The sequence below is a fragment of the Sitophilus oryzae genome, unplaced genomic scaffold, assembly GCF_002938485.1.
Source record: "Sitophilus oryzae breed Bouriz unplaced genomic scaffold, Soryzae_2.0 scaffold_1179_pilon_pilon, whole genome shotgun sequence".
In the NCBI taxonomy this organism is placed as follows: domain Eukaryota; kingdom Metazoa; phylum Arthropoda; class Insecta; order Coleoptera; family Curculionidae; genus Sitophilus; species Sitophilus oryzae.
In genome coordinates this window covers 283072-309035 of record NW_022145814.1, presented here as the reverse complement: position 1 = coordinate 309035, position 25964 = coordinate 283072, and the positions used below count along the sequence as shown (strand labels likewise).

Below are 25964 nucleotides of genomic sequence, written 5' to 3'. Positions count from 1 at the left end.
ACGATATCCACGCGGCCGCGGCCAAACGTTGCTGAAGAATACACATGAAATGAGACTTGTGTCTAGCCCTAGCAGGCAACTGTTAAGCCCGACCAATCACGTTAGAGCTTTTGACAAACACAAATGAATTAACACACTCCAAATAACCACGCTAACCAACCTGATTGATCAAGCTTAATAGTTGACTGCTAGAACTAGACACTTCTTGAAATGAGCCGTTTCACATTGGCGCGATCGGGTTTTGGAGACGAAGCGGCCTGGCGGCGTTCTATTCTGCGGTGGCGATCAGATTCAACTTGTCGAGTTTGATCGCGTGATCGCGACCCAACTGATAGGAATTTTCCTGTTTTTTCTTGTTGCAATTTATAAATGGAGTTAACAGAGCATCTAATTAAGGCTGTAAAAATACACAAAATTCTATATGATTTATCCGATCCAAGTTACAAAAATAATAGAATTAAAAATAAAAAGTTTTGAGACAAAATTGTAGTTGCAATTGAATTGGATAGTACATATGTATACATTATTATTATTTAAGTTTAAATATTGTAGGTACATATTTAAGAATGTTTTTTTTTCGGTATACATAATTCACATTTTTAATTTGTACGTATGTATACCTACAGCAGGATAGCTCACTACATATAGGTATGGCGGTGAACGCGACCGCGTTGGTGTGTGCTAGAATGATCGCTCATGGATATCGCTGCCCTGATCATGATCGTGATCGCACCAGTGTGCGTGTAGCTTTTTATACTATTATTTTAATATTTCATACAATATGTGAACGCTTATTATGTATTATCATAATCAATAAAATTAAATAGAAATAAAACTCATCTAGATTGCTATAATTAATCTAATTGTTCTAGATTATTACTATGTTTAAAAAGTGCTTTCTTAAAAATTCGGAAAATTAAAAGGGATCTGTCCAAGTTTCTTCGTTTTTTTTTGAATTTTTAAATGCTGTAGCTCCATATCATGTTCATAATAGGTTTTATAACATTCCATTAAAACTTCGTAGGCCTTAAAAATTAATATATAGGGTGTTCCATTACAAAAAAACACAACTTTGATATGTATCTTTTTATGGGGACACCCTGTAAAACTCTCTATATTTTTAAAAAGTGCTTTGAGTTAACCTACATAAGCTCACAAAATTTCATTTCAATACAAACTGTCGTTCGCCTTGGAGCCCCAGCGGCGTATGAGAGGCGCCACCCTGTACATATATATATATATATTGCATTATTTTTTCTGCAACCGAAGATTTTTCTATTCTTACACCTAATTTATGTGATTTTCTTGGCCATATATGATTTATAAACAATATTTTTCCTATGGAAGGATTTGCAAGTATTAAGATATCTTAACATTTATTCTCCATACCACAAGGTATAATATGTAGTAGGTATTAAGACATAAAAAAATTATAAGAAATATCTTAATATAAATCACAAACTAGCTTAAATCTTAAGTTGGTCTGTGTATAAATCTAAGATCAAAAATGAACCTTCACCATATTATCTATATCGCTTTTGGCATTACAGGAAAGAAATTACAATAAATTAAGAAAATAGTATCAAAGTACAGAATATTAAATACTGTATTCTATGACACAAACCACATCCCTTCTAAAGAGATAAAGATAAAACATAAAGCTTATTTCAATCCTATCAGCATTCTTCGATAAAATATATATGCCTACAATAGATGTAATAAATGTTTCATATTGATGATACAAAATAATAATTCTAATATAGGTTTAAAACCTATAAGAAATAATCCCTAAATGATAATTTTTAATTCTAATGTAAATATATAAGTAAATAAATGTTATTATTACAATATTATCTTACTTACAACCAGTGGGGGCTCGTCAGGGTAGGCAAGGAAGGCGGCGCGGCGCCTACCGTACAATTTTGTCATGTTTTTTTTTACATAACATTTATCTTTATTAATGTTGCCAATACACATATAAACACTATTAATACACGGAAATGAGTTGTATCAATTAATATTAATTTAATATTTGTAGTCTTTTATATTAATATATTAACTACCGCTGGCGTATGGCAGCGTTAGAAATCAAAATAATTTTGACCGTCGGTGTATAATGCATTCATCTTTGTTCGGCAATTTGTAACATCGCCTTCAAATTAAATTTCGATCTCCCATTCAGCCGTCGATGAGTCTCTTGTCTCTCTCTAGCCCATGGCTTGGTAGCGATGAAAATCGATGACTACATCGAATTAAGGGGTTTAGGCGATATCTTCGGTCGCCTCGGCGTGCGCGTGGAGCTCGATAGGTTTTAGAAATTCGGTGGTTCGGGTGGTTCCCATAATATATTATTCATCATACGTTATCAGTATTTAAAACTTTAATTAAAATCTGTTTATCGACTCCCTATTATCATATATACATATAAGGAAACTAGTAGTTTTACTCCTTGTCAAATCCTTTGTTCTTTTTCTGCCACTTTATATGACCTTGTTCTCGCCTCCCGTGACCACTGACGTAACTGTATAGTCGTAGTCTAATAACTAGGCAAAGTATAGTCGTGGCACTCGCCATAGTTTCACAGATATGTATTTAGGAAAATATGAGTTCACAATAAAATAAAATAAAAAAATTGATCATCGAGTAAAAACTTGCTTGAAAACAGAATATTTTCACATTTCGCGTAGGTAAAAATTCTTCTGTATCTCAAAATGCGGAAAAAATATATAATGACATATTTTTATATTATTAACTATTTCAGAGGTTTTCTAAAACTTTTTTTTGTTTAATTTTCTGTACATAACTGGATTCTGCATAAAATTCTGCATATAGTACACCGTCTTTATTTAAAGCACACTGCGGTGTGGCCATTCTATTTCTTATTTACTAAAACTTTGGTTAAAAACATTATATACGAAAGGTGGTAAAAAACTAGAGTGAATATAACTTTATTAATACTTAGCTATGTTTTCTTAAACACGAAGCATACCAGAATAAATTCGTGTAGAAACATTTACTTTATCGTATACAGGATATTTTTTAAGGCGTCACCAAAATCGTAATATTTAAAATATTGTATCTCATTTTTTTTAAATGCAACACCATTTTTCTTTCAGATGTAGAATTAAAAGGTAAACATTTGTTGTATTTAAAGTGTTCTTAAATTTTTAGCCGTTTTGCAAATATTTTCTGTATTTCATTACATATGGGATTTCCAACGATTAAATATCAGACAAAGATCATATTAGGTAGATAAAAATTTACTGTTTAAAGAGCCATATGTAATATAATACTGCGAATATCAAACCGTTAAAAATTTAGAAACCCTTTAAATAAAAAAATGTTCACTTTTTAATTCTTCATCTGACAGAAAAATAATATACAGAATGTGGTATTTAAAAAAATTGAGATATACCATTTTAAGTATTCCGATTTTGGTGACGCCATAAAAAATACCCTATACAGGGTGTCCCAGAAATGAGTGCGTAATAAATGAGGCTCCAACACAGCAGCTATGCTATCCGGTGCAATAATCCTCTTTCAACGGTAAAATGAGTGCGAAATAGAATAATGTAAAATAATTAAAAAAAAATAAAACTAACTTTACCATAACTTTTTTGTGACACCCTGTATATAACAAAATATTTTAGGATACGCCCCTTTATAAACCTTGAAACATATGAATAAAACTTTTTTCACATCTTCGACAACGACGGCGATATTGGACTTCCTCGCACTAATAGGCCACCCTGTATATTTAAGGTGGTTTAAAGCTAGGTGTGGCACTTTTCTTCCGTCAAATATAAACTCAATATTTTGTCTATAATATTTTGAATATTGTTATATTACGACCACTTATAATAAAAAATAAATAAAAAAACATAAAAAAATACAGTCCACTAAATTTTTAAGAGATTATGCTATTATAAAATTCTTTCAATTAAAAAATATGAATAATTTGCGGGGACTTTAGATGTACAAAATATTTACTCTAAAATTGTTTCAAAAATAAATCTATATAAATTATCTCGTAAACTATTATTGGAATGAATCATGCGCATATTTGAGACAACCTGTATATCTAAAAAACTATTTTTAAAATCTGCCCACATGCTAAAAAAATAATAACATTTAATTAATTACATAATTAAATGTTAATTGATAATTACTATCAGCTTGCCGATTTATATCCGATGGAAATCTAAAAAACTCAAAGAACAATTTTTTGAATTATTACTACAATTAATAGCAGCAATGCACTCATTTTTTATCAATCCGTCTCTGTGCTGGAACGCAACGCTCGAACCTCGCAGCTCGACGGACGGAATTCAACGTGAATTCAACTAAAACGCTTTGCAACCTGCCGATCATCTGCCGATATTCGACAGCTTACAAAAACTGGCAGAAAATATTTACGAGAGTGCAACTACTCTTTTCCTTAAACTATGCTATTATTGACTAGAATTATTGTGTACTACAGTGCATTTGGATGATAATTTCTAAGTTAACAAGGAGATACGGATAAGTATTAATTTAGATTAAAATTTGGAGTAATTAATGTTGATTTTCAATATGGATAATCCAATTCATGCGATTTATGCGACGTATACAATACATTCATATCATTTCTAAGTATTTCGGTTGAGAGACTTTTTCATGTTTGAAACGCATTAAAAATTAGTGATGGGATAACTCGAGCGAAAATTCGCCCGAGTACTCGATTATTGAAATAACCGACATCGCTCGATTATTAACGAGCGATGCAAGTGACGAGTACCAAGCGACGAACGCAAGTGATCTTAGAATGAAATAAATTGAAATCCGATTTTAATGTGACATACGCGATAAAAAGCCGAGCAAATTTTCTACATACATTGCAGTTACCAAATTTATACGACGCCGTATATACCGGGTGCGTCTCAAAAGTGGCTCACCCAAACTTTTTTATTTTTTAGATAAAAAAATGAGATTTGGTATGTTAGTATATGACATAAATTAGGATTGATTGACGTATTCAATTGTTTTCTGTCACTTCCTGTTTCACAGTAAATGACTACAATTTTTGATTTTTAAATGGCACCCTCGGTATTTTTTTACTTTATTCAATAGAAAATGACATTCTAAATAGAATGACGTATCATATGTCAACTTTTGACATATTCGCTCAAAAACAAATTGTATTTTAAATCTCAATCTAGAGTGCCATGTCTGTGTTACACTAATTTTTAATCAAGGAGCCTTGGAAAAATAGATTTGATCGTCTAATGTTTTTAGTGTCTTGTCCTGACCAATTAAAAGATGCCCAAATCGTATTTTTGATGATTTTTTTGTCAAATGGAACGAGGGTGGCTCATTAGCATATTTCGAAAAAAAAAATTTTTACGAATAATTTGATACCACACACTTGGTACTTCGAGTCAAATTGTCGTTATGAACCGCATGCTACAATTTCAAATAAACCATATGCGAAAATGTCAAAAGTTGACATGTGAAATGTCATTCTATTCAGAGTGTCATTTTCTACCGAATAAAGTAAAAAAAAATACCTAGGATGCCATTTAAAAATCATAAGTTGTAGTTATTTCCGGTGAAACCGGAAGTGACCGAAAACAATTGAATATGTTAATCAATCCTAATTTATGTCATATACTAACATACTAAATCTCGTTGTTTCATCTAAAAAAATAAAAAAGTTATAGGGGTGAGCCACTTTTGAGACGCACCCGGTATATTCATCCGTTGCGTATCTGAGGGACAAAATTTTACGACCTACATCGATAATGCTTCGAAATAAACTAAATCAAGCGATCAAGCGAATCGCTCACTGCTTACTACTTGGCATTCATTACCGAAAGAATATGTGCCCTGCGTACGCAACTTACTGCTTGGCGTTAACGAGTACTTACAACATGTGACGGGTGAAAAACCGTATTTTTAAATACGAGTGATATATCGCTCGAGTGATCACTCGGTTATTGCAATCGCTTGATATTCGAGTACTCGATTATTGAAATTAATCGGTTTTCCTAAGGTTTTTCCCATCACTATTAAAGATAACACTAGAAATTCAATGAAAAATAAACGTTTATCGTCATTTGCCTTACTTTCAATCGAAAAAGATATTTTCATAGCCCTTCAACAATCTGATAACATTACTGATATACTAATAATAGGTACATAAATTTTCATTATTAAGAGATCGGCGAATCAATTTAATATTATATAAAAAGTAATTATTCCTTTCATTTGTTTATGAGTCTCGAAATATGCATATGAATAAGATAATCTGTTTTTCTTTGTAAATTTATTTATCTAATTTGTCTTTGTAAATATATTTACTTATTGTTAAGCTACGTAAATAAATAGAAATAAAATAAAGTCCTATGAACTGCATGGTACTATTATCTACCTTATTTATCAAGCATTAGCATTTAGCATGCTATCTGAGGAAATAAATAAAACACACATATCCATTATGTTAATCATTATCTCATTATGTTGAATGCTGTTAGTTTAGTTTTATCCTAAATATTCTTATGCTATGTTTTTACCCATAAGCTAACATATTGGATTGGTTTTTACGAACTGGGTTAAGATATTATGTAAATTTTGGGGAGCAAATAGATGTAATTTTGAAAAAAAAATTTGTCGCCTACACAGTCCCACAGGCCACGAGCCGCCACTGGTCTATGTTATAGGACAAAAAAGTAATTTTTCAGCATTCCATCCTATCAAATTATGCAGTTTCATTATATTCTTACTAAATAGTTGTTTGTGAGAAACGCTTTCTTGGTGGTGCAGATTAGAAATGTATAAGTTGCTGGTTTTATTCTGTTAAATTTATAACTTACATTAATAAGAGACTAACATCTATCATTTTTTTCATTGTTTACGCAGAGAAATACGAAGGCGATTCTTCATCCGTCCGGAAAATCCCCTTCGTGATTCGATCAGATCATATATGCGGATCAGTATGATCCATTCTTTTTTTTTTCGACTTTGGACGAATTTTCTTTTTTCATTCATCCACGCATCGATAGGTGGATACACCCAAAAATAAGCTAATTTGACGATCATGAGTAGTCTCGGCAGTTTTATGCCGAAAACGAGATCTCGACCTGATTTTTAGCCGAGAATGTACCGAGACCGAGGTCTCGGTCGGACCTTACTCAATATTATCATATCGATATTGATAGCCATAAAAATTGTGTTTTGTTTTTAGTAATAAAATTCTGTTCAATTGAATATTGATTTGAGTTACAAGAAATTATGCATGATCCATCTACATAGGGTGGAGCAAGTTCCCCACCGTGGTTACGTCCATGTCGGAAACTATCTGTTTTTGAGATATAATTTAAATAAGGCGATTGTAAGGCTCCACTATTTGTAGTTTGACATTAATTTTTTGTTAAAAATACAGTTTGTGAAGATTTTTTTTTCAATTAGGAATAGTAATGAGCGAGACTGTCCTTGATCTTAAAAAAATTACGACCAAGAAGAAAACTAGCGTTAGATCTGCAAGACATAGTTACTATGATAAGACAATAATACACATAAAACTAGTTTTGACTTGCATTATTCCACATGAGTATTCAAAATTCAAACACTGAGTGACTTGAGAAAAGAAACAAAGAAATGATTTCAACTTGAATTTATTCTTTCAAAAATTCATAGATCTAGGGCCATTTTAATAAAAACAAAATGTGACATACATATACATATAAAGCCTGTTAACCCACTGTTTCATAATCAGAAAAAAAGGTTTCAAAATCTTAAACAGGAAACATTATGAAGAGATCTTTATTGTTTCCTGTTGAAAGCTTAATTTGGAACCTCGAAATTAATGGTTTCAATTATATTTTATATTTAAGAGTTTACAATCACAACATAAAAAAATACAATTAAAATGAGTAGAATATCCTAGTGACAGCTTGCGGTAGTCAGTTGTATCCACAGTAAAAGCCTAATAATTAGCTTATAAAATAATATTTTTTTTACTTCTAACCTCAATTTCTCTTCATGGATAATAATCAAAGGCCAACATGGCATTACTCGCAAATTTTGAACTATAATTAGTGGTTAACTTTTTTTACTAATGAAAATTAGTACCGTAAATTTAGACGTTCTGAACACTTATATTGAAATTAGAGCAAACAACAGGTCTACATTACTACTTACAAACTTCTACACAAATTGAAACTACTAATTTCGAGGTTCTGAATGAAGCTTTAGACTTTTAATTTCATTTTTGTGGAATGAAAGTTTATGATCAAGCATGTTGTGTGAGGACAATCCTTAATTACCTACTTGATCATAAAATTCTTTGATGGTCCAGTATAATAGTTAGGCTGTCGCAATCGCGCCATGCAATTTTCTCTTTGGACAATCTGTATTTGATTTAAAAAATACACCTGTGTTTAGTGTGTAAATGGTTTCGATCACCATATTATATATAAAAAAATTAACATCTTTTAAGAACAGTGGGTTACCCTGTATTTATTTGGGGCCATCCATAAATTACGTCACACGAATTTTAGGACTTTTGAACCCCTTCCCCCGTCCTTGTCACAGGTCGTATTTTTAGAACCCCCTCCCACTGATGTGACGTCACACTTGTGCTAAATTATTAATAAATATAGATCAAAGTCGAAAAGTTTTAAAGCTTTTTAAATTTTAACGTGTCACAAAACTTTTAATCCCCCTCCCCCCTTTAACGTGTGACGTAATTTATGGATGGCCCCTTTTAATGACATTTATAATCAGTACAGAGTCTATATTATTTATTAAAAATAGAAATCTCATTTACATATATTTTAATTATGTATTAAAAATAACTGAATTAGTGCATAAAATATTATGACTAGCGCATGTTTATGATTATATAAAAAATCTGTTTTTCCTAGCCCATTAACCAAAACAAACCTAATTTCAACTTTATAAAACAGAAAACTTCAATCATAAAAATTAATTTATTTCATTCTTCGATTAGGTTCACTAGCTGTGGGCGGAGGGGGCGGTCCTCGTCTGTCTAATTCTTCTAAATAATTTAAAATTAATTGAGTGCGCTCTTGTGGAATGTGATCCAGAACCAAATATCTGCCCATAAAAAAAATAAATTAATAAAAGCTCAAAAAAAAAAAATTCAAACTTACCTTTTATCATTCTTCAAAATATCCTCAACTTCTTGCATGTGGTTTTGATTTTCTCTTAAAAGATTAAGTGACTTGTGTGTTATTAATTTCGTTTCCTGTAGTAATTCTTTGAACTGTCCTTTTGCCGTCATAAGTTTATCTTTTAGATAATCCTTAAATTCTCGTTCACACTAAACAATAACAAAAATTATTCAATATTGTTAATAGCTCTGACTTGTGTTACTTAAATTTAATAAGCATGTTTGGGTTTGGGCTTTATTACATAGAAGGTCACAATATAAAGTTCGCAAGAAATGGTAAAAATTTAGTGAGTTGGCGAAAAAAAGTTTATACAGTATTACTTCAGCATGTCCAGTAACAAAAAGTAATTTCGACATATATCATATGATTATAGTGTCATTTACAGTCCTCCATTCACGCAGTTGTGCAGCTCTGAACTGTTCAAGAACGCGATACTCTCCCTCCATTCAATTGAGGGTAAAAACATAGTAGAGCGACGAGGCTAGAGGCACAGCGACGAGGTAAGCGTCGCGACTTGAATTTGATCGTGTATTGTAATGGAGGCAAACATAGTAAAGAGATTGCCGAAGTGTCAAGCGACGAGACAAGCGAGGAGATGCGCGTCGAGATAAAAATATGATTTCTTGTCGCGTTGACGCTGGAATGCGTGTGGCCTTTTATCAGTTGACTGGTATCATTAAGTAGGTGTACTGCTGGTAAAGAGACAACATTTATCATTCGCAATGGCTGAGAATAATATAACATCCGTATTCAACATGCGTGCGTTATGGAATGCATCTCATCCAGACCACAGAAATGCTATGCATTAGACCAACTTTGGGCAGAAGTGGCTAGAGAATGTGGAATAACAGGTAACATTGTCGGAGAACATTGTACATACTGGTTTGAATTTGGAAAGTCGAGCAATAAATCGCAACTTTTGTCTCCTTACTATGTACATGTCTCTTATCGCGTCGCTTATCTTGTCTCTTACCTCGTCGCTGTGCCTCTAGCCTCGTCGCTCCACTATTACAGTCCAAGACACTCGAAGAAATTTATCAGAACTTACGAAATTCAAAAAATAAATGTTTAAAAATAAACATTTTCCTTGATTTAAGTCTCTTCAACGAACACCTCAGTAGATTGAAGATCAGTAAATTGAAGCTAAGAAACAACGGCGAATGCAGATTCTGTGGGGAAAATGGGGAAATATCAAATATCTCATCACAGAGTGCGCCGCGCCGAGATGACAACTATTCGTGCCTATAAACTTTGGTATGGCTGATATCGAAGATGGGGAACTAACATCTGTAAAACCGTCGCAGATACTGGCTTTTGTCAAACCCCGGAGACTGTATGTGAGACTGTATGATCTGTATTTGAGTTATAACTCGTTATAACTCAAGAAAGGGGGACACAATAGATTTGTAAGGTCACTGTGATTAACCCCCCTCCTATACATTCTACATGCACCAAGTTCCTAAATAAAGGGGGTCCCACAATTAGTGCGACAAACTGAAAGGGGTTGTAGAAGGCATCAAAACAAGTCATTTGAATATAGGAACCCATGTCCGGAAATGTGCCGTTTTGGCAGGAGGTGGAGTGAAACGTAAATTTCAAGTTACATTATTTCCATTCTGTTGAAGACACAAATGCACACGCCTGGACGGCACTTGGAGTAGTTTTTGTAAATATTTTGAATAAATAATGCAACTTGAAATTTACGTTTCACTCCACCTCCTGCCAAAACGGCACATATCCGGTCCTATACTCAAATGACTTGTTTTGATGCCCTCTACAACCCCTTTCAGTTTGTCGCACTAATTGTGGGACACCCTATATAGACATGTAAAAAAATAATTTTATCAGGTTGCTCTTTTGATTTCAGCCGTAACATAATATACAGGGTGTCCCAGAAATAAGTGCAAATATTTTAAGTGGTAGTGTAGTTCAAGTTCAGAAACACGCCTGAGGTTTTCTTCGCGAAATTTTTTTTGAAAATTCGAAATTTTTTGATTTTTTTTAGTTTTTGGTTAAAAAACATAATTTATTGATAATATGGCAACATAGGTATTAGATTAAATTTACAAGAAAGAAAATCCAGAAAAGATCCAGTGGTTCTCAAAATTTTAGCAAAAAATCTTTTTTTTTTGGAAATTTTCGGAGTAATATAACTCCGTTATTTTGGACTTATTTGAAAAACGATAAAGAGAAAATATGTTTCTTTTATCGAGATCTACCACCCCTTAAAATACTTACACTTATTTCTGGGACACCCTGTATATACCCTGTTGGTTATTCAATTTATGTGGTCTGGATTTTAACGAGTGTGACAGAGACTAATATAAATGACTGGTTGACAGACAGAGAGACAAAATCAAAAGCGGCATACAGTGTTGCCGGTTTTTTACGTTTGTTGGAAAATGTGTGTAGAAAAATATAAGCTATTTTAAAAACTTTTATGTATACTACTGAAATAAAGATAATATATCTAAACTAAATATAATCTATTACAGCTGTAGTAAAATCAGTAACTAATAGTGAAAAATAAAGTTCTAACCCTAAATGCAACCTTTTTCGTAAAGGCCTACTGTTGCGGTTTGAAATTTTGATGCAAAATCCGGCAATAGCGCATAGAAGAAATGTGTCGACCCAATTTTTATCTCTTTTTAATACATTTGATTTTCCATTAAGCTGTCTACATCACTGTCTTACACGTTAAAATCCAGACCGCACAGTTTCGATGACCAAATAATCGGTATATTATGTATTAATGCATACATATTTCTATATTTCTTAGTTTAATTATTGATTTAAATTGAAATTTAGTAATCGACAGCTTATAAATAAATCAAATTATTCATCTCACCCTTTCGCTAGTGGGAAACTTGGAATATCTTGGATCTTCTTTTACAATCTTTTTAATTTCTTTCCAGGTGCTTATTAAAGTAACTTCTGCTGTTTCATCTAACATTTCTCTAAAGCTTTGGCGTTTCTTTTTCAAAAGTTGTTCAATGTGCTCATTGAACAGTTTTTCTTTATCCTCTCGCGATAACGAGTCAGCTAAATCCCATCTGTGATCTTTACGAAGAATCCTTTTGACTTCTTTCCAGCTCAAGTCGGAATTACGGACGAGGTCGACAAGCAATGCATTAAAATGCTGTAATAAAATTAACATAAATTTACTGAAGTCTAAATTTAAAAAGTTTCTTAAAATTAAAATATAAAATTATAGAATATTTTTATATAATTATGGTTGTCATATTAAAAATAATTAATATAGTGCTACAAATGAAGTCGGTCGCATCATATTAAAGCATCATATGGATTTTCTTTATTAATCAATTTAGGTAAAATATGACTGATTATAGTCTAAGAGCTGGCTACATAAAAAACCTTATCATCGTTACATGGCTATTTTTTCTTGTGAAGCATCCTTATATGTTACAGTCATGTCTGCCTGCGCGATCTCGAGGCTTAAAGCGGGGGCGGCCAATCGAAAGGGTGAAATTTTGACACTAAAAGTATAACACTATATTTACTAAATATTTTGACACTATAAGGTACATGAGTTATAATTGCGAAAATAGCTTTTATTTATTATTAAGGAACGTGAAAAATTGTTGGCAGACATTTTCTGGTTGCTAAAATGCCGGCAGACAACGCGAAAGAAGCATACAATTTTGGAAAAAAAATTATGGCTCACATGCATGCCGATTTGTGGAATGTCATATTTATTCATTTTAAAAGCCGTATGCAGACGTATGTAGACAAAAAGATCGTGGCTAAATCAGCGGCAGACAGTTATCAAAAGCGCGGTATTACTCTAGCGCTTTCAGGGAACGCTCCCCGCCTTAAAAACCGTGCGTTTTTTAAACATTTTCCTTTATATTTTAGAAAACTTCGTAGAACTGCCTGTTCACCGCAAATTTTAAAAAATTATTCAAAAAGAAATTACCCACGGTATAATTTCTTAATATACCATCATTACAGCTTTAGTCATGGTTACGACACTAAAAGAATGGATGCAAATACAGAAAAAAAAACAGGTGACTCACAAAATTATTTAAAAATAAATCTTTCTAAAAATGTCTTTTTAAATTTTCAAACTTGAACGGTTAGTTTGGACTCATTTGAAAAACGGTAAATAGAAAATATATTACTTTTGTGTCGAGATACCAGCCCTGAAAATATTTGCACTTATTCAAGACTCACCCTGTAGAGTAATATCGCGCTTTTAATAACTGTCTACCGCTGATTAAGCCACGATTTTTTTTGTCTGCCCTTTTGCATAGTACGGCTTTTTAAATAAATAAATATGACATTCCATTTTTTTGTCAAAATATAATGCTTCTTTTGCGTTGCCTGCCGGCATTTTAGCCACGAGAAAAATGTCTGCCAACAATTTTTCACGTTTCTTAATAACAAATAAAAGCTATTTGGCAATTATAACTCGTGTACCTTATAATATTTTTAGTGTCAAAATTTCACCCTTTCGATTGGTGGCCCCTACTTTAAGCCCCGGGATCATGCTGGCAGACATGATTATTTCATGGCTACACAAAAGGATACTTCACAAGAAAAAATAGCCATGTAACGATGATAAGGTTTTTTAAGTAACCAGCTCTCCGTCTATTAGTTTTTGCTTAAGTTTGTATTCCCTTGTAAAACCCTGTTAACCAGCTTGCTAAATAAATTATGTCAAGTACTGATTTAGGTAAAAAAATGACTCTGGCATTAGTTTTTGCTTGAGGCTGTATTCCCTTGTAAAACCCTGTTAAACGGTTTGCTAAACTAGTTAAGGATTGGTTTCTGAAAAATATCGTTTTAATATGGAACGGTTCGGTAAATGATAGAAATGCAAATGTTAAATTGCAATATATTACTTAGAAAATTTTTATTTTATGCTTTTGTTCATTTCAATAGTTACTTTGAAATTTTTATACAACACCGAATTGTAATAGAAGATAATTATATACAGGATATCTCTTAAATGAGAAGAAGTATTTTATCTGGTAAGTGTATTTATATAGACCCAAGAAACACAATGTGCAATTTTTTTTTTAATTTTTCGGAGAAATTTAAAAAACTTAGATTCCTTGATAACGTTATCAAGTTTTGCTTATTTTTGTGAGAATGAAATCCATACATTTTCTTTGTCAAACTCTTGTCCTTTCGTAATAGACTCAATATCTTATGTTTTTCTTTGTAAAATAAAGATGTGTATGGTTTTACATTTACGTAATTTGGCACAGTCTGCTACGCGTCATCGCAGAATAATATAAAGAACCCTTTAATAAATTTAATTCATTACAACAAACAGAGTATAACAAAGATTTTCGCAAACCCTACAAAAATAATCTAACATCGTTAGGTTACCATCTATTTTTTTAAATTTCCAACGTTAAATAACTCAGTTATTCTCAGTTTATTTGAAAAATAACAAATAAAAAACGTTTTTTTTTGCCATCCTGTATACTCTTCGTCGCGATGTTAACGAAATAGAAAATTCTGAACATTTTGGATTGACTTATAATTGGTCATAGTTACCTTGTTATAGTAATTGTTGACGCAGCGATGGTTGCCATAGCAACGATTATCATGGCCACCGTCGCTATAGAATTTTGTATCATGGTGATCATTATCATTGAAGAAATTATAATATATAACGATTTCAATTTAAGCCTAGTATAATCTTATTTTTTATGTATAAAATAAAATTTACGGAGTCGTAACAAACTTTCACCTGGATGCGTATTTACTAAATCTAATATAGTGCAACGCAAGTAACGCCCCCGTTCAATTTTATTGGTCAATTTAATTAATCTAATCCGTCACAACGTATCGTTTTAAAATCTAATTGAATACAATGCAGCCACAAACGCCTTACGGACGCTTGAAATTAGGCTCCTAAATACACACGGTTATAACGCAACCTAGGAAACTCTTAATTCGTTGCAGCGCAACCGCTGTTTATTTTCCTTTAAATAAGGCTTGTCAAGGCTTTTCAACCCCAAGAGGTTTTAATTGATGTGGCCAATAATAATAATACACGTAAGTTGTTTTAAATATTTGTAAAACGACTCGCTAATATTTTTTTTCTATAGAAAGTATTAACGAAGAACATAGAACAGCGGTGGCTGAATTAAAATCAGAGTTGAGTAGAATCTTCAATTTAGCGGAAACTCAAACATGCAATATTGCCCTTATCAAGAAACTTACCAACGCATTGAAAAAAAATAACCCTGCTAGCCAATTAGACTAGTTTTTTGCAATAAACAGACCGACATTGAGACAAGGAGGGATTATAAAAGTGCAACCAACTGCCCGTGGTAGAAGAAATGCTTCCATTGGATCTAGGCGTGGTGCTAAAAGGGTTCAAAGTGGCAGATTGTAAGAGGAAACATTTCCTAGCGCTAAATAGCATGTCCAATATACCTAATGCTAAAATTTATTAATGCTGTTTTTTATGTATTATAATACTTAATCTTGCAAGAAAGTTCCTTTGTTTATCTTAATTAATAAAGCTAGCAGGTATCATTTATTAGTGTACATATACCTATATCAGTCGTCCAAAATAAAAAGCGTTGAACGTCATCAATGACACCACGCGTCAACTTATGGAGTTTACTGGCATACTCTGTTTTTTTTCTCAGGTAAGATTTCGACAGACGATGACAGAAAAAAAGCAGATGACTTCCATACCAATTCATTTATTTTACTAAAAAATGTTTCTAATATTTTTTAAGTTAACTATGGATGGGTTTATAAATAAATATGTCATGCGTCGTCTCTTGTTGTTATAACCAGTTTTATTGGTTTATTTAAAAAATGACAGATCATATTTCAATATTATTGGTTTGACGCCACGATGAACGACAAACGGACGCCTATGCGTATGAACTCGACTTGAGATTTTTGAGAATTGTCAAACTCTTGTCAAATTATAGGTTATAATTTAATGTCAAAATATGTCAAATAGAAATGATAAATATTTTGCATTTTGGACTGTGTTGTTGCTTGTGTTTCGTGTTTTTTTAAAATTAAGTGGAGGAAAACTCTAGGGAAAACTAAGTGTTGACCCAGACCATAGTTTACAGTTAATATTCGGTGCACAGAGACCGCCAGAGACACAGTTTTCCAGAGACCATGACCAGAGAATTGTATTAGCCACAAATATATTGTATACCATCTCGTATATGGTACCAAAAACTGGAGTATTTGTAAAATAACATCACACGATAGGTAAATAATACATTTTAGTACTGCAGAAAAAAGTTAAGATTAAATTTAATTAACCAAGATTAGTTTTTTTCAATTTTATATAGTTTTTTTACAATATTTTGAAGTAATCACTTTTCACTCAAAATTTAAATATATGAATTATGCGTTCCAATTGTACCAACTTATTTCTTTGTAAAATAAAATAAACTTCTTTGAAATTAAAATGACAGACACATCTATCACTGTCAAGGATTTTGTCGTTGGATAGACTATAGTCGTATTGTGACGTGCAACGTTTTTCGATGACCATTGTAACCACCTTATTATTATTGTGTTCATAATCTTTTATACTGGCGGCGCCAAAAAATGTGCTGCAATGAATTAGGTTTTGTCAACAAAATAACAAACAAAATAACAACAATACTCATTACTCGCCGACACTAATAATTGAAGGTTATGTTATAATATTCTCCTTTTGATTAGATTAACTGCCTTATTTAAAGGAAAATAAACAGAGGTTGCTGCAACGAATTAGAGTTTCCTAGGTTGGCGTTGAAGAACAACTGAATATCGAATCTAGACTGTCGATATCAATAAATCAGTCATACTTAAGATATTTTGGCCACATATCCAGGAACACCAATGGCCTAGAAAAACTAACTGTGGAGGGAAAAGTGAACGGGAAACGTCCTAGAGGGAGATCTCCAAACCGTTGGAAATTGGGACCAAATGAAGACAATAATAGGTCATAGTCTGCACGAGGCCAGTACTGCTGCGCAAGACTGCTCTTATAGAGTAATAGGAAGGAGGTGGAGGTTGGCGTTATAACCGTGCGTATTTAGGAGTCTAATGTCAAAAGTCTTGTAAGACGTTTGTGGCTGCGTTGTATTCAATTAGATTTTAAACTGATACGTTGTGACGGATTAGATTTTAAATTCACCAATAAAATTGAATGGGGGCGTAACTTGCGTTGCACTATATTAGATTTAGTAAATACGCGACCTGGATAGTAATATCTATTTTTGTAATAGAAATAACCCCCCTATGATTTCAAAACAGCCAATTTAAAAATATAGATAAAATTAGTAATAATAATAATTTACAACTCAAAAAATAAGGATTGATTTTTAGTATATACAAATATTTTAGTCTTGCTTTCCTGCTGAAGGAATCAAATTATATTCTGATTTTGAGTTATTTAAAATATTTTACCTGTCTAGCTTCGTCTCTCTTATGTTGCTCCCTTTCTTTATCCCTATCTCTCATATGAGTAGCCAAAGTCCTTTGTACTTCTTCTTCTCTTTTTCTTAGACTAGCTTCTGCTCTTGCTTGCCTATCCTTTTCTTTTTCCTCTTTAACCTTAAAAGAATAAGATTCAATACACATAAACACTTATATTTCTCAGTCTTTACCTTCTCATCCTCCGAATCGTGATCTTGTTCTGCTTCATCGACTTCCTTACCAGAGGCAGCATCATCTTCGTTTCTCTCTTTGTCGCCTTCGTCCATAGGCTCAGATGTTTCTTCTCTAGACTCCTTTTCTTTTTCCTTTTCACGCTTGTCTTTATCCTAAACAAATTGAATACAACGTAAGTATAGCCTGTCTGGCTGGAGGACATGATTTTGACAGATGGTATCCAAATAATGAGAGAAACAATTTACGTCTAAATACAAACGACAAAAAACTGACACTGATGTCATATTTTTTCTCCAGATAGACAAATTATTATTTTTTAGACGTTTGTCATAAATCACATTAGGAATATTAACTACTTTAGTAAAATTATATAATTTTTTCACATTTAAAACTCTCCCAAACTTATAAAAGCATTGTTTTAAATTGCAAATATTTTATAATGTTTTTCCAATCAAACGGAATACCTTGTGTTGTAGGACATAGAGAAACGAAGTTCATATTTATTAATTCACCAAGTGACAAATTAATTGTGCAATAAATTAAGACATAGAAATATATTGGTACCACTCTATAGATATCCCGTCATACTCGGCTTGAGGACAATTTAGAAATATCACAAACAATTTTACATGCACTCATGTCTAAAATATCTTCTACACCGAGACAAGCCGTGATTGGTTGTTTGTGTTTTTTATTGTTACTGGAATTGTCTCGATAAATGTTTCAAGAAATGTTTCAATCAGTTTCGACAAAACTTTTATAACACGCGTTTATATTCTTTGTACTACTTCGTGCAGCAATCAAGGTCAAACTTGTGGTGGCTACAGAAAAATAAGTAAACATGGAGTATGAATAAATATAATTAGTTTGTAATGGAGAGTAATGTAATGCCACTATATTAAACTGATATGAAAAATCAAAAACAGTGCATATAGAAAACACCGATGATTAGCGATGTAAAATTCCTGCTAATTTACAAATCGGTAATATTATGGTAACATTGGTAATTTATAAAAAATAGCTTTTTAAATAATTTTTTACCGGTCAAAACTGTAAAAACATTACAAAAAAAAAAGAAAATTTAAACTAGTCAGAGTCAGAGTTGCCTATGTTAATTCGGTCACACACAATGTATCAAGCACCTTTCAACGTTGGACACATGAATATTTGGCACATGTTGGAGATACTTGTCTATTGCAATATTGTTTCGGTTGTCGGTATATTGCAATTTCGTTTGTCGACTGTTGACGATGGTAAATTTAAAAGTTTACAGCCAACATACTTTAGAAAATATATACTTTGATGAAAAAGAGTAGAGCGGAAAAAAGGAATATTTCCTGTGTTACCGATTATGCGGTAATATATGTCTATAAACCAATATAAATACCTTCTTCTCCTTATCTCTTTTCTTGTGCTTCTCCTTGCTTTTTTCCTTTTCTCGTTCCTCTTTCCTTCTTCTCTTTTCTTCCTTTAGAATTTTACAGTATTCTCTAAACCAGTCTTCTCTCATTCCATGCGAGTCTACAGCTTTGTATCTGGGATCGGTGTCTACCTTCCTCTTAACATCAGACCAATGAGAATGTCGGTCGATGTCGGAGTGCTCTCGAAGCATAGTGAAAAAGTCTTTCTTAATCTGTAAATCATGGATTAGAAATTTAAAATTTTGGAATGGACAAGTGTGCCTAAAAACTAAAATTTGCAGTTATACAAATTATTTATTAAAATAATATAGATATGTATAAATAAGAAAGTATGTATAGAATAGTTGTTCAAGTAACGCTTTTCCCTATAAAAAATAAAGTCAAATCTGAAAATAAAATTTATTAATAAAACCTGAAAAAAAAATCATTAATCCTGAAAGAAAAATTAAAATTCGCATTAATATTTTCCAAAGACTGCCTTTTCGGTATGACAAGTACTATATTTTAGAAAGCTACGAATTATTACAAATCTTAATATAATAATTCTGGAATATTTTTATACAGTAAAAAAACTACAATCCTCTTTCACGTTGGATATTATCATAAAAAGCGTATTTGGAAAATACTTACGCTATGATTAGATTTATAATTAAAACAGATTTGATATAGAATAACAAAAAAACAACGAAATTACTTAGACTATAACCTAGAAAAATATATTTAGCAAACATATGAATATAAAATGGTATGAATATAAGACTTGCATCACTATGTAAATAACTTTAGTCTTTCATTATTATTTCATATTACTAAATTTCTGTTAACTCTGCAATGTTTTAAAATGAGCTTGTTTACTTTTCAAACAAATATACCTAAAATGTATAAAATAGATACAAATTTAATCTATAAAAACATAAATACATTCATTATATTTCTAATATAATTATTGAAAGTTAGAATATTGATTTTATCTACATAGAATCTTTCAATATACCTATAATTAAAACGCCTTGTTTAGACGTTAAGGATATTCTTATTTTAAGTCATTTTTTTATTTGTCATTTTTACTTAAGACAGAATGACAAAGATGATGTAAATAATAAACAGGCCATAAACAATGTATTTTAATCTAAACATGATTAGTTTTTCAAATGATTAGAGGAAATTGCACTATACAGGGTGGCGCACCTCATTAGCATCGGTTGATGCGAATTGTGCACCTCATTCGCATCGGTTGATTATACGAAAACAGAAAGATGTAGAAACAAAATATTTTATGAGTATACGTATGTGGGGAGGCTATGTGCATAATTTAAAATTATTTTGAAATATACAGGATGTTTCAGAACTAAGATCCATACCAAAGTTATATTTTTTCTTATGGAACACCCGGTATTTTATTTCATTTTTGGATTCTTGGGCCCAAAAAAAGGCATGTATTATAAGGAAATATGTTTAAAATATTTGGAGATATTGAAATATGTATGCTACAATAGAATAGATTATTAACACCCTGTACATTACTTTTCAGAATTAATTCTTGTGCTGAGTTTAAAGGTGGGGAAATAAACTTTACTGAAAAATGTTATTGCTTAAATTTATACAAGGGTACCAAAAATTGCTGATCTATTTGAAGGATTTATTTTATATAAAAACTTCGTTATTTCAAATACAACACCCTGTATTTTTTTAAATAAATCGAAGCAGATTCAAATGCTCTTTCAAACTATATTAGGGTTTCCTGTACCTAGCTAGCTCAGATTTTGAATAAAAAGCGATTTTTCAATAAAATCCATGGCAATTTTCTAGTGACATTTAGTAACTATTTTCAAAATCGACATTAGCTAATGGACTTTATTTAAATTTATATCAGGTTATTTTTATTTAATTTACCTACAATAAGGTTAATAAGTAAGTATTTATTACTTTATCAAGAAAAATGAAGCAGTATCTGCTGGCGGAAGGAATGGATATGTTACTAGTGATTTTATTTTGTGAGGACAATTGCTTCTTGGCCTCGAGAGCTTATGCTCAAAAACATTTAAATAGGAATCTTCCTGATAAGCGTTTCTTTGAAAAACTACTTGTCCTATTTCGCAGAGCTGGTTTATAAAAAAAACCCTATTAGAAACCTGTCGTTGGAAGTGAAGAAAATGAATTTGCCGTAATTCGCTCATTTACAGAAAATCTCTATATCTACAAGTCATCGTAAAATAAATCACAGAACTACTTCTTCATTTTTCTTGATAGAATAATAAGTACCTATTTAATAAATAATATTTATTATACTATTATAGATAAATTAAAGTGAAAAATTTAAATAAAGTCCATAAACTAATTTCGATTTTGAAAATAGCTACCAACTGTCACTAGAAACTTACTATGATAACACTAGCCGTCTTGAATGCCATTTTATTGAAAAATTGATCTTTATTAAAAATCTGAGGTAGATAGGTATAGGAAACCCTAATATAGTTTGAAAGAGCATTTGAATCTGCTTCAATTTATTTTAAAAAACACAGGGTGTTGTATTTCAAAAAGTTTTTATGTAAAATAAATATTTAAAATTGACAGCAATTTTTGCTACCCTGTATGCATTAAACGAAGCAATCAAATTTTTCAGTAAAGTTTATTTCTATGGCTAAAAAGTCAGCACAAGAATTAATTCTGAAACGCAATGTACAGGGCGTTCATAATCTTTTTTATTATAGCATGCTAATTTAAATATCTTTAAATATCTCAAAAACTAAAGCTTGTAAACATATTCAATCCTTATAATAAATGCCTTATTTTGTGTCCACGGATACAAATATGAAATAAAATACCGGATGTTCCATAAGAAAAAATATAACTTTGGTGTGGATCTTAGTTCTGAGATACCCTGTACATTTCAAAATAATTTTAAATTATGCACATTACCTTCCCACATATACTCATAAATTATTTTGTTTCTACATCTTTCCGTTTTTGTATATCAACCGAGGCGAACTAGGTGTACCACCTTGTATATTGAGAGAAGACCATGATTCATTTCTGAAATATATATTTTTATAAAACATTTAAATTGCGTATGTAGCGGACTGTATTGATTTTAAAACGTTTTAAATGAATGGATAACGTTTTAAATGAATGGATACATTTAAGTAAAAGTACCACCTTCAGTAAAATTTAAACTGAATTTAATAATTTAAATTAAAAATGGGTTACCTACACAAGTGGAGCCTAAATATTTGTATTTAAATGTCCGGTACGATAAATTAGTGCTGGGCAAAAAAATATTATATATTTTAACTATTATTAAATAACAGTTGGAAACTGTTACTGCTACTTATTATAAACAAGGGGTTTTTATCAGGTTTCAGTAATTTTTGAACTTTATTGTTAAACATCTGAAACAGCATAATCCAAATTGTCTTAAAATCATAACAATCCTCATTTTTTTAGAATAAAAAATGTACATTCTAAAAATATTAAACAAATAAGCTCTGAATTATATGTCTGAATATGTTTATTATATTAATAATAATTAAGAAAATAGTAATATTTTAAACAATTATCAATATTAATTAATATGTTCAAAAATATAATAACTTAGACAGCCTTCATTTATTTCAGTAGTTGAAAAGTGCCTAATCTTTTCTTTGGTGGATTTACAAGTGACAATTTTTTGATATTATTATTGTTAATGACGTAGTTAAAAAAGAACGTAATATTTAAAAATATTAGTAAAAATAAATATATAAAATTAAATTACGTTATTAAGTTACGTTACATTATACGAGTAAACTATAGAGCGATGTTTGCAGAAAGCAAATTGTAACAAGAAACTTGCTCAAATCAATTCTAATAACAGAAGCATCCTCTAGACAGTGGTCAGCAATCCGCGGCCCGTGTTTCCATTTGTTATGGGCAGAGAAGTTTTACCAGCAAAATAAAAAAAAAAGACGAAAAAAGTAATACCGACGTAATTTACCGGAAGAAGCTGGAATACATTTGAAGGCAAAATAAAAAAACTAAATCACCACAATACACCAAAACACTTTTACTTTTACACTGGACGCGCGTTTCGCTAACCATGTTAGCATCATCAGCAGATGATTATAAACTCAACATAACATGGTTAGCGAAACGCGCGTCCAGTGTAAAAGTAAAAGTGTTTTGGTGTATTGTGGTGATTTAGTGTTTTCATTTTGCTGTGTAACACCAAAGGTTCCAACCCTCAACTGTAATATACATTTGAAGGGCCCAGGGAAAAAACTTCATAAGCACCAATTTCTTAATTTTAGAATTTTACAATATTATATATTATAAACTCTGCTTATATGTATAAACTCTGCAAGGTAATAAGTTGTTAAATCCTATGTTATGCCTAAAGGACGTACAAAATAAAAACCGTTGCACGCTATCGATTAAGCTAGTAAATGTGTGCAGTGCTGCCACCACGCAAATATAGCCCTAACGGGACGTCTTCAAAGAGTTTTACATGTCCCTCTCGATACTGTGTTGGCAACGCCAAGAAAGTGGTTGCTGCGGTGCCACGTTTATTCGACATTTGTCAGAATTTTCTGAACGTTAATTGAGAGTTGTGTCTCGTGTGTATTGTGTCTTAAAGCTTTTAAAACCTATATCTAGCGATTGAAAACTGTTGTTTTCAGAATATTTTGTGTAGTGGTTGTTGCAATTCTTGCAAATTATTTGCAAAATGCCCAAGCAGTTAAATAGTCGGTGTCAAGAATTAGTGTCATCTCTGATACAATATTTTGAGGAAGAAAGGGACAATAACGACCCGTTGTTACCTTTAAAGGCGGTTCGAGAAAAATGAAGATGTTTGGTGAAAACTAACATAAAAAGTGTTTTAAACAATAAAAAAAAACATGTTTTTTTATAAATAGTGCTCTTCAGCACTGCCTGAAACTATTTAAAACTGTTAACAATATAAAGCTTATTTAAATTTTTAATAGATCTTAGATATTGTACATTTTTCAAAAAATATTTTTCTTTCTATTACAATCTGGCAACAATGCTGTCTAAAATGTAAGCACGTGCTCGATGGAGGTGGCTTTATCCTGACGAAAGTTCAAACTGTCGAAACTTTTGTGTAGTATCGGGGGCGGTCGTGCGGAGCCGACTGTAAACCGCCTAAACTCCTCCTCCTTTCTTCGTTTAGGATATGTCTAAGCCGAAACAGAATAAAAACGTGTTCTTCTTTCAAATGTTTGGGCAAATAGACAAAAATTTGACGTTTATCCCTAGATCATATATACAGAAATACATTTTTAAGATATTTGTATATAAATTATATATGATCTAGAGATTTTATCATGTGACCAGCAGATTTTATTCAAATATTAAATTAATTTTTAATAGCATTATGTAATAGTTAATATCTTTTATGGGTAATTACCCTTTCATGTAAATATTTTTTAACAATGAATAATTTTGAATGTAACATTGATTGTTGATTTAGTGCTGGTTGATTATTTATGATGTTTTCATAATGTTTTCCGTCAAAAGAAATTAATATTTTTGAATTAGTTTTCAGCAGAGGGCTTTAGTAAAAAATTCGAACCTTAGCAGACTTTAGTAACTGTTTTCTTTTTGCCAAAAAGGTAGATATTTTTTTTATGTTAGAAGTTATAACTTAATGTGAACTTAATTGGGCATTGGGCACATCAAAATAAACGTGAATATCTTGACTTGGTGTTTGTTGTCTATTTTAAGTGGTACTGAATTTATTAAAATAAACGTTGTTTCTCCACATTTCTGTTTTATTTCAATAACAAAATACCACCAGTGTAATAACAAAGACATCTAAATTTTAGCCGAACACACGCCGACCATTTTATAATCAGATTTGGTCGATCTATGATAGAATTGCAGGAATTGTATCACCTTCAACGAAATCAGCTAAGAAGTATTTAAAATATTAAGACAAAACCTTAGAGGGAAAAAATAAAAGGCAAACCCGATTTTTAAAAGAATTTAATATATTCCAAAAAAAATATTTTAACGCCACATGATGTAACACAAAAAGTAGGCAAACATCACTTATAAAAAAAACATTAGAAATTTATACAGTATCCTTTAAGCTAGGCTCACGTTTTTCTGCAGAAATAAGTATTTCAATTCAACACATTCACTATCACAATAACTACACTAACTATATCAACTGGTTAAGCTCCGCATTATGAATATTCTTCACCCGGTCCTATTTTCAAAGTGAAATAATGTAATTTTGATCCTGATTTATAAACAATATTATTTCAATGAAACTTTTGCTTTTAATTTTCCTGTCATGCTGGTAATTGCTTTGGATTTGTATTAACATTTTCAGGGTTAGAGTTCAGTATAGTTTGATGTTGAAACCCTTTCTAACACAATCTCAGCTTCAGGTTTACATACTATTCATATGCTGTAGATTTTTGACCTAAAAGAATCACTAAATATAGAAAAACTATAGGGAAAAAGCCTTACTTTTGCTTTGATAAGGAGATGGCCTGCAATTTTGAGGCTTCCATAATCACTAACAAAATCTTGCTTTAAAATATTTGAAACACGCCTCTTATTTCCTTTTAATTTCTGGAAATTTGTAAGAATTCATGGTGAACACTACTAATAATTTCCGTGTTTCTTACATCTTTGAAAACTCCACTGAGCAGTCTGGGCTAGCATTTAACATCAATATCAAAACTAAGGGCTTCTATTGTCTATGTTATTCACAAGTTAAATTTTTGGTTTGTACCTATTCCGC

At 31.5% G+C, this 25964-nt stretch overlaps 1 protein-coding gene across 2 annotated transcripts in view; it reads right to left on the bottom strand.

Moving 5' to 3' along the window:
- Positions 1-7636: 7636 nt before the first annotated feature.
- Positions 7637-25964, bottom strand: part of LOC115891058 (transcription elongation regulator 1-like) — a 55732-nt gene continuing 37404 nt past the window's right edge. For both annotated transcript variants that reach the window (XM_030911459.1, XM_030911466.1), the window contains exons 13-18: positions 19180-19425; positions 17789-17944; positions 17589-17735; positions 12022-12312; positions 9153-9322; positions 7637-9096 (exon numbers count right to left, since the gene is read on the bottom strand). In XM_030911459.1, the coding sequence (XP_030767319.1) occupies positions 8970-9096; positions 9153-9322; positions 12022-12312; positions 17589-17735; positions 17789-17944; positions 19180-19425 (1137 nt within the window). In that variant the 3' untranslated portion in view covers positions 7637-8969. The remainder of the gene's footprint in view (positions 9097-9152; positions 9323-12021; positions 12313-17588; positions 17736-17788; positions 17945-19179; positions 19426-25964) is intronic.